The 10,569-nt window shown below is 44.3% G+C and overlaps 1 protein-coding gene across 1 annotated transcript in view; it reads right to left on the minus strand.

Moving 5' to 3' along the window:
• Positions 1 to 1,816: 1,816 nt before the first annotated feature.
• LOC138977965 (uncharacterized) overlaps positions 1,817 to 10,569 on the minus strand; it is a 14,509-nt gene continuing 5,756 nt past the window's right edge. The window contains exons 2-3 of the mRNA XM_070350568.1: positions 7,867 to 8,064; positions 1,817 to 4,007 (exon numbers count right to left, since the gene is read on the minus strand). Of these exons, the coding sequence (XP_070206669.1) occupies positions 3,637 to 4,007; positions 7,867 to 8,064 (569 nt within the window). The 3' untranslated portion in view covers positions 1,817 to 3,636. The remainder of the gene's footprint in view (positions 4,008 to 7,866; positions 8,065 to 10,569) is intronic.

A 10,569-nucleotide genomic window follows, 5' to 3' on the forward strand; every position in this document is an offset into this window, starting at 1 on the left:
AGAGTTCTTTGCTGGAGGTGCTGTTCTCGATTTTCTGAGAAATAAACTGGTGTCTGTTCTTATCCACCATCTCTTTGACGGCCTCTCGGTGAAAAGTAAAGATTTGCCTGTGGACCGTGAGAGCCGATTTCCTCCACTCTCTCTCAGCACGACGCCGATCTTGCTTGGCTGTGGAGACCTCCGGCGTAAGCCAAGGTGCCGAGGGTCTGTCGGTGACTGTGCGTGTGGTGAGAGGGGCGTGCTTGTCCAGAATCCGGCGCAGGTCGCTGTTGTAGCTGGACACGAGGTCATGTCTGTCTAACTGGAGTGCTCTGACGTCATCCTTCAGTGCTGCCATGTCGATCCGCTTCATGTTGCGCGAGGTGACGACTCGTCTGGCAGGGCCTGGCTTCTGAAGGTCGAAGCTGAAAGAAATGACGAAGTGGTCGGAGATCAGCATGTCCTGCACAATCAGGTCTGAGACGCCGACGTCCCCGCCGACCACCACCCAGTCAAGGGTGTGTCCACGACGATGCGTCGGCCTGTCTACCAGCTGGGACAAGTTGAGAGTGGGGAGCAGTGTTTTCAGCGTGTTAGCGTTCAAGTCCGACTGTGAATCATAATGAAGGTTGATGTCTCCGACAACTACAAGATTACAGTGCAAATTGGCGTATTCGTCTAAAAGCTCTGTGAACTCAGCCAAAAACTGCGGAGTAGATAGTTTGTTCTTTTTATTGGGGGGAGGGCGGTATACACAAAGAAATGTGAGGTCTTGATTGCAATGACGGATTTTAGTCTTGCACAGTTCAAACGAAAGAAAATCAAACCGTTCAAGCGAAATGTCTACGCAGTACATAATTGACATGGCCTTCACAGGCACACTCCTTCTCGTCAAAACAGTTGGGCCCACCATGTAGGGTCTGGTCAGGCGACTGGAATAAGACCATCCCTTCTCTTGGACACACACCAAACGTCAACACTCTAACTGCCTGCTGTCATCAGCTCGGATTTAGTTTTGAATTAATTTCTTAAAAAGCCGCTGTTGGCTTGTGCAACAATATTTCATAACAACATGCCACTGTGCACCGATAGGCCTAGCACCCAGGGTGTTCAGTGTTGGTATGTGACCAAGTGGAGGGATGGTCTTATCCCGTGTAACACCCAGGCTGTTCAATGTTGGTATGTGACCAAGTGGAGGGATGGTCTTATCCCGTGTAACACCCAGGCTGTTCAGTGTTGGTATGTGACCAAGTGGAGGGATGGTTTTGTCCCATGTAAAACCTGATCAGATCCGAGACAGTAGGCTGAACTTTTTGTTTCACGTGAAGGAGGCGTGTCTTCAAGCCAACTTTGCATATGGTTAACAAAATATATATATATATATTTACGTAGTTACGACCGTATCATCAGGTTGTATCACAGAAGCTTATACAACATTATTTGATCCGGCATGTAAACTTGTATCATTGTGTGTGTGCGTGTGTGCGTATGTCTGTGTGTGTGTGTCTGTGGTCTGTGTGTGTGTGTGTGTGTCTGTCTGTCTGTCTGTGTGTGTGTGTGTCTGTGTCTGTCTGTGTCGGTGTGTTTCTGCGTAATTTGACTGACTGATGTAAAGGAGAACTCATAGTCACCGTTATACAGCAATGGGAGTAGAAAAGTACATTCTGATGTTCAGAGAAAAACAAACAACCTTGGGACACCTTAATTCTTGTCGTGCAAATCATGATGCTGTTAATCACTACATATTTGCCAACATTTTTGAAATGAGTAAGAACATCCTTTTGCGTGCATGAGCACATGCCAAACAAATATAACCTGACTTTCTGTGCAGAGAGCGCTTTCTTTCTTTCTTTCTTTTTATTTATCGATTTATTTGAATGTATTTATTTATTTTCAATTTATTTATGTATCTATCTATTTATTGCTGAATTAATTCATGTCATCTATGTCAAACAGCGAAATTAATGTAGTAAAAGACAACAACAGCAACAACAACAACAACAACAACAACAACAACAAAATGACTACTATTTACAGAAAAGTAGCAGACTATAGATGTGGGGAATGTGTCTAAGTGGAAGCGCTTGGTGGATCACAGGACAGACAGATATTATTTTGTGTTTGCTCTTCTTCTACGTTCATGGGCTGAAACTCCCATGGATGCTTTTTAAGTGTACGACCGTTTTTATCCCACCATTTAGGCAGACATACACCAATTTCGGAGGATGCATCCTTGGTATTTTCGTGTTTGTATAATCCACCAAACTTTGACATGTATTACATGATCTTTTCGTGCGTACTTGGTCTTGTGTCTGCGTGTACACACGGAAGGGGATAAGGCACTATAGCAGGTCTGAACATACGTTGACCTCGGAGATCGGAAAAATCGCCACCCTGTACCCACTTTGAACTCAAAGCCATGACGTTCCCTACACAAGGCTTTGATAACGACGGATAAGGGGCGTAACTCCTTAGTCATATTACAGTTGAAAATTCAAAGCGGGTCGGCTTCATTCAATTTCTTGGCATCAGAGGCTTGACATAAATTAGGAAAACAAATGGTTGGACCTATCATGGACCAACTAAAACGCTGTATGGCAGAATTAATATTTTGATGGTATTTTTGAACGTTCTCAGCGTCACTGTAGGAAGTGGCGTTCCGAGCGTGCAGAAAGTGAGCGTCAAGTCCCTTTGTATCAACAACGAAAATCTTTGCATCTTTGAATGAATCGAAACGCACGAGACTTACCACAGTGTTGGGTTGGTTGAACATGAGATGTGTTGTGATTTCAACCAATCAGAACCCGCGCTTTGTGCCCCTCAGCCCTGGATTCCAACCCACGACCTTCCGCTTGGTAGGCTCGCGTCTAGTCCACTAGGCCGCTGCACCCGTCTCATATTTCTTGTCATCATTGATTACTTCCTAATGCCGTCAACTTCTCTGCTTTCATCATCAATTACACCCCCCCCCCCCTCTCAACAAAATAAAAAGAAAAAAAAGTGTCCAGTTGAATTCCGTGCTGAGACGTCCCATCCCTGATTTTCAACATTTTTTTATATTGATTGTTGCAAATGTCCAACTTTGTCAAACCATTTTTGTTGTTGTAAAGACGAAGTCTTGTTCATCGTATCAGGGTCATAATGTTACTGCCTGTGGATTGATTCGCGTGTTGGTTTCTACTTCTTAATTCATGATTATTCAACACTTTTAAAACGATCTTCACTGCAATTCTAAAAAAGCTTTGATATATATACACTTGTCATGTATTTTTTTTACAGTAGTTGTTCATCTGAGCAAGCCCTGTTACCGATCTTATTTTCATTTTATTTCTTTGTTTTTATTTTGTCTTTTTCGTCTTTTAGCCAAAGATGTGCACAGACACAATAGACATGTAAGCAAGTCCTGTTCCCGATCTTATTTCAATTTTTTAAATTTATTATTTTATTTTGTCTTTTTCGTCTTTTAGCCAAAGATGTGCACAGACACAATAGACATGTAAGCAAGTCCTGTTCCCGATCTTATTTCATTTAAAAAACAAAAACAAAATTGTCTTGTAGCCAAAGATGTGCACAGACAAAAGAAAATGTCATGTGAGCAAGTCTTGTTCCTGATCTTATTTTCATTTTATTTTATTTTTATTTTGTCTTTTTCGTCTTTTAGCCAAAGAAGTGCACAGACAACATAGACACCAACACAGGCAGGAGATAGGCGCGTCCCAACAAGCGATCGACGATTGGTCCAAAAGGACCGGAAGTACCCAGCAGCAGCGACCCCGCCCCGCATGTGGAGTTGTCTCCCGTCTCGTTGTCGTAGCAGTCCTCAGTGTCGTTGGGTGCCGGGATTGGGCCGTTGCAGAAGTCCCCCGTGTTGCAGAGAGTGATGCAGATGTGGGCGTTGGCGGAGAGGCGGTAGACGCAGGTGGTGAAATTGTTGGGAGTGATGTCGTTCAGCTTCTCGTTCTTCACGTCGCCCGTGAAGGAGAAGTTCTGGCCGTCGCTGCAGTCCCGGATGAAGCTCTTCAGTTCGCCTGCACGGAGGAGAAAAAACAAAGTTGTTTGTTAAGGCCGGTCCTTGATTCAGCCCGAAGTCGACATCGCGGAGACTCCGCCAATTGTTTTCATCTTTTATAGATGTTGTGTATACCGAAAACTCAGTACTTAAGCTCCATGCGGCTAGCGTCGCGAAGTATACGTCGCGTAGTCAACTTCGCCCAGTTAAATTGAGGCTTTAAAGGCCAACATCAGCTGGTATGCGGGCCAGACAGATGTAGCTCTTTATTTTTGCGTCTGGACTGCATCCGATGTCACCGGCAACGCTAGATTTAGCTATGTGGCCTTCTACTTTGACAAGTCTTTGTGCCCTGAAGACGGATGTTCGGCGTTAATCCAGAGTAATAGGCCTTGCTTGTGGAAGAATTAGTCACAAATGATGCCAGTAAGATTTTCCTGAAATGAGACGAAGACCAAATCTCTTCAGCTCGACTGCAGGGATGAAAACAGTCGTTTGTAAATCAAGAGTTATAGGCTTTAGTTGCAGAAGATCTACTATAGCAAGGGGACGGCATTACGAGTTGCATGGAACGAGGTGAGGAATGAAGCTCTTCAGTTCATTCGCAGAGATGAACTTTAAAGAAGTCGTTTGCAAATCAGGACTGTATATGTACGGCGACTCTTTATAATATAGACTTTTGTTGTGGACGAGCTTGGGATCTTTATCGTGCACATGAGTAAACACGGGGGGGAGGGGGTGGGGGGTCCTCGGACACAGAGGAGAGTCTGCACAATATTGACTCTGTTGGAGCACCGGGAAAAGTCAAACTGATTTTCCTAGGTGTCCAAACACAAATCATCATCGTCGTCGTCGTCGTATTTGTCAGCCGATGGAATGCCGATCGATGAGTCGAAAAGAGCTAAATCGGGGTTGTTCGACAAACAAACAAACAAAATACCAGAGCAAATCCTCCGTATATTTCCCAATACACAGGCTACTTAGGCACAAAGGACGTTAACCCATATATATGCTCAATTCTTTTTTCAAACAAAAATTGCTTGTTGGCATAGCATTTGGTCTATAATTGACCTATTTCATACTCATTTGGAGTAAAACTTTGAAATTAGTGATTTGTAAGACAAAACGTGACCGTCCCATATTATGGGACAGTGGGCACGAGAGAGGTTTTCTTACTGTCTCACATTACATAGAAAAGCAAAAATTACAGATGATCTGAACTTTTATTGAAATAAAATCATTCAATATAACATAAACAAGTCACACAACTGAATTTTGATGCCTTTAATAAATGGGAAATAAACTGTTCATTCTAACATTTTGTACAGAATGAAACAAACTGTGAACACAATTCGACGTTTCGTTTCTGACTCTGGAAACAGTCGGTGGCTTTTGTCATTTTGACTTCAATTCAACTGAAGAATAGAGTGTTGCAGTCGTGGTTCACATACGTTGAAGAACATCATTTAGTGTAATATTGCCGGAAGCATCGGTCATGAACCCCGACCTTGCATTTTGAGCAACGGTGCTTGGTCTTCTTGCCGCAAGCTCCGCATCTCAGTTGTGTTGACCATAATTCCACCAGATGGTCCTGTCGGTCAAACCTGATCTCGTCCAAGACCCGCTTGTCCACAGAAACGTGGCCTCTTGGACGGCCAGGTGCTGCATGGTAGTGAAGCGCGGCCAAGGTAGACCCTGACAACTCGCCTGCGGATGGCGAGAAGATCCAGCGGGTTGTTCTTTGCAGCCTCAGTTGCTCGGTACAGATGCCACACCTGTTGGATACAGACGTCTAGGCAGTAGGCAAAGATGGCCCACCACCACTTCTTCGAGCGTATGGCAACCCTGTACTTGCCAACGTTCTGATCAGTGCGATCAACACCTCCCATGGTTTGGTTGTAGTGGCGAATCAGGAAGGGCTGTGGGAGTTGAACTTGCCTGGACTCTGACCTTGACCACCTCTTTGCCACCTGAAGTGGATGTACCCCAACCTTGTTTGAGACGACGTTCACGATATTGTTGTCGTTCCATCGCATACAAATTGTTTTTCCACACTTACTCTTTCATCTGAAGAACTGAAGATGTCAAGTTCATAAGGAGGCCTGGGTTTATTTTTCTGCCGTTGACTCTGCCTGCGCTCAGTGGAAGTTGCAGTAGTGGTCCGAGAGGTCGAGGGTGCATTCTAAAAACCGCAATAAACATAAAATTAGAGAGAGAGACAGAGGGAGGTTTGGGCGTTGGATTGATAATTCCACTGCAGATAACCCTAGATCACTGTTTTACACACTGAAGCTTATGTCCAATCTTATTCTTTCTTCATCTGAAGACCTGTCATTTTCGGGTTCATAAAGTGACTGGCGTTGACCATTCCTGACAACTGTGGCAGAAGCAGGCGCCCGGCGCAGCTGACGGCCATTGAGGTTGGAGACTGTCCCTTCAATCCCCCGTCTTCCGCTTCTCAGTCTGCTGTCTTCATCAGTGTCCTCAGCCGGGTCACAGGACTGAGGTGGCACTCTGATAATGAAGACAGAGGCTCAGTTCAGTCATGGACACTGCTGTCATCTTCCAGCATTCGGATGAAACCGTTCGTCGTTGACATTATAGAGTCTGGAAGACAAGAGAAGCAAATCCTTCTTTGTATATGTTAAAAAACCCACCCCTCTCGTGCCCACAGTCCCATATATGGGACGGCACTTCAAACACTCAGATGCAAGCAAAACTTTTTTGTAAACAATCCGCGAAATCCATATTCAGATAACATCAGTATCTCCATTATTTATTCTTTGTTTGATATATAAAAGTCCTTGGTAAAGAAAATAACAACTTACCTTTTACTGCTTGCCATTCTGCTCATCAATTCAGACCAAAAAATGCAAATGGCTGCACCTGTGTGAAACGGTAAGGGAGATCATACATACCGTTCAACACGAAAACTGGACACACGTAGCCTCCCTTGATATGTCTGGGGAATGATAACCACTTTATTGGGTTCAGTTAATTTATAATCTCCACTAAAAGATAGCGTCCCATATATGGGACGGTGGGCACAACTCGAAGAGTAGGTCATTCTGAATCACATAACACAGAAACGCCACCGAAACAAAACCTTACATCCGAGAATCAAGACATAAGGATGGCAAGTTATTGGACAGGTCACAGGTCACAGGTCCTTCGACCCAAAGGTCGTAACAGTGAACAGACAAGAGACACAAGTATGATACATATAATGAACATAATTTATGTTGTTTCCTCATGACTCATGTCTCGCCAGAGACTCGAGACAGGAACTCATTCTAATCTAAGTTCATTACCTGTATCATGCGTGTCTGTCTGTCTGTCTGTCTGTCTGTCTGTCTGTCTGTCTGTCTCTTTCTTTAGACTGAGATCTGTGGGTCGGTTGAGCTGACATTCGGTGTGTAGCTTGGAGTTGGGCTACATATTGTGTTGTTGATTTTAGGGTGTCCCAGAGTCAACTTTGTGCAGACTCTCCTCGGTGTCCGAACACCCCTGTGTGCACGATAAAGATCCCAGGGACACAGCGAAAGTCTCAGGCCTTGGAAACACGAATACATGCATGCAAAAATATGAAGCCCCGGTGTCCGATCGGCCAACAGCCCATAAAGTAACCATTTCAGTACTGACCCAAGACGACCCAACCCGGTCCCTAGCCCATTTCAGGTCTCCTCTAGCAGCCAGCAGCCAGCTGTCTACAACTCCCCTCCCCCCTCCCCCCCCCCTGCATTTTTATTGTTATTTGTTATACAATGCCGGGTTTTCCCGTGTAACATGCCCCTACTGGGTTTTCCGGGAGGGCGTAAAACTTACATTTTCCCCTTGTAGCGTTAGCAGTGTAACTGGTTTTTTTTTAAATGTCTTACCTCCGAGATGGAACGTCTCAATGACGCAATAGTCCTGTACGATGTGCCTCTTATTAAAGGTATCGTTATAGCATTCCTTGTAGTAGGGCTTGGTAATGTTGGGGAAGATTCCCTTAGAGGTGTTCGTCAGTCCCTTGAAGTCGTGCTGACACGGCCCCCCAGTCTTCGGGTCCAAGCACTGGAAGCAATTTAGTCCGCCTGCACGCACCACAGAAAAATGATTTTGTTTTTAAACTTTAATTTTTAATTTTTTAATCTTTTTATATTTTTTTTTCATTTTCATTACTTTATTGTCAAATCGCTGGGAAATATGGGTCGCTTCCTCCCAGTGGAAAGCTAGCAGTGACAAAGCCGCGCTACCCAGGTGTGTGTGTGTGTGTGTGTGTGTGTGTGTGTGTGTGTGTGTGTGTGTGTGTGTGTGTGTGTGTGTGTGTGTGTGTGTTTAATCAGCCATCTGCACTCAAGGCAGAATGACCGAGGTCTTTTATGTGCCATGGTGGTGAAACAGGGGTGGAACATGGATACCGTCTCTGAGTCTGCACATAAAGTTGACCCGTGTTCGTCCCGACCGTGGATTCGAACCTGTGATCCGCGGATCACAAGTCAAGTGCTCTACCCACTGAGCTATTAGCCCCTCCCCCTGTATTGTGTTCAGAATGTAACTGCGATTCTTCAGATTACCGCTGTCCAGTAACACCTTGATAGGCTTCTTTTTGAAACTGTGAAGTTACCATGGTCAATTGACACCCGACGGAAGCCTCAATGAAGCCCGACGGAAGCCTCAATGAAGCCCGACGGAAGCCTCAATGAAGCCCAACGGAAGCCTCAATGAAGCCCGACGGAAGCCTCAATGAAGCCCGACAGAAGCCTCAATGAAGTCCGACGGAAGCCTCAATGAAGCCCGACGGAAGCTTCAATGAAGCCCGTCAAGTCTCAACCCCCGTGTGTACTCCCTCAAGACATAGAATTCTAGCTTGTTGCTGTTAGCTGTGTAACATGTAGGCTATACATGTCATGATTGTAACCTTTGTTAAAGGCACAGTAAGCCTCCCGTAAACCATCACAGATACGGTCAGGCTTTTACACACAGTACAAATACCCTTTCATTTAAACACTCACCGATTGAGAACATCCTAGGTGCCCTCCGTAAAGAGCGAACAATTTTCAAAGAATTTATTTTTGCGTGGTTTACCTTACCCCTGAGCCATCGTGAGCCCCACCCGTGTGATCCAGTTTCCCTTTTTCACAATGTAGTCGTCAGTTAGTCATTTGAATGCGACTCGATGTGAGCTTATCTACAATAGCACGTTTTTATGCACGAAACAAACGGCTGTGGTTCACAAGAACTCTAGCGATGGCTTTTGACTGTTGAGAGGAACGGCGATATGCATAAACCGTCGTCTGCTACGACCCTTGCGTGACCCTGCTTCCGGGCTTTTCTTTTTTCAAACTTTCACAACTTCGAATTGCAGATTACTGATCTTGTCTTGATGAAAAAAGAATTCTTTTATGATTAAAGAATGTTTGTGTAACAAGCTGTCAATTTATTATTTAGATTTTAAAAGTTAGGTCTAGCGCAAAAACGCACCACGGTCCAAAAATATTCTGATAATCATCAATCCACGGCTATGGCCAGTTTACATCGATAGAATGAGACCCTTGGTTTAAACATAAGTTTATTTTAAAGGCACAGTAAGCCTCCCGTAAACCATCACAGAGCTCCCCGAGCGTCTACATACAGTACAAGCATACTTCCATTTGAACGCTCACCGAACGGGAACATCCTGGCTGCTTTCTGTCGAGCGTGAGAAATTTTCAAAGAATTTATTTTCGTGGACTTGGTCCTCTACAACAATGGCGCCTCGTTTTGGTGCTCTTATGAATATTCAATACCGGAAATCACGCCCGGACAGTTAAGCCTCCCGTAAACCATCACAGATACTGTCAGGCTTTTACACACAGTACAAACACCCTTCCATTTGAACGTGTAATCGTGATGAACTGTTTTGTGTTGTATTGTATTCTTTCCTACTCCAGGTTATATTTACCGTGACTTTCACTTAGGGTATTCTGTTCCATATTCTCATTTAATTTTGTAATAGGTGCACTTAAAAGTTCCGGGTCTGTGGCGCGAGGTTTACACGGTCGAGATACGGGTTTTGCACGTGGAAACAAAAGCGGAAACATTTTTAGTGTGTGCAGTAAAAGTGGTGCCTTGAAGAATCACTCAAAAAGAAAGAAAGAAACAAATCGCGTAAGGCGAAATTACAACATTTAGTCAATCTGACGAACTCACAGAATGAAACTGAACCCACCAAGACAAAACAGCTTCGTCAATCCCCGCGGCAAACGGAAATCGCTAACATTTCCCGTGCAACACGAAGTGAAACTGACAAGCCAGAAAAGCACAATAGCGTATTGTGGTAAGCAGGACAGAGCGCTTTCCTGTATTCTTTTTAACTTTCGAGGCGTGTTTTGAATACAACATATTATATCTATATGTTTTTGGAATCAGGCAATTATAAAGAATAAGATGACATCATTTTTGGATCGATTTATCAAATGATAAATCGTAGTACTAGTTAAACTATTGTCGTTAATTGTGACCACAGTTGAGTCATACAGTTCTACCACAGTACAATAGCGAACGCCGTAAAACTCACAACTCGGAACCTTTGCCCGTCAAGTTGTGTGTGTGTGTGT

This window comes from Littorina saxatilis, linkage group LG10 (assembly GCF_037325665.1).
Source record: "Littorina saxatilis isolate snail1 linkage group LG10, US_GU_Lsax_2.0, whole genome shotgun sequence".
NCBI lineage: Eukaryota > Metazoa > Mollusca > Gastropoda > Littorinimorpha > Littorinidae > Littorina > Littorina saxatilis.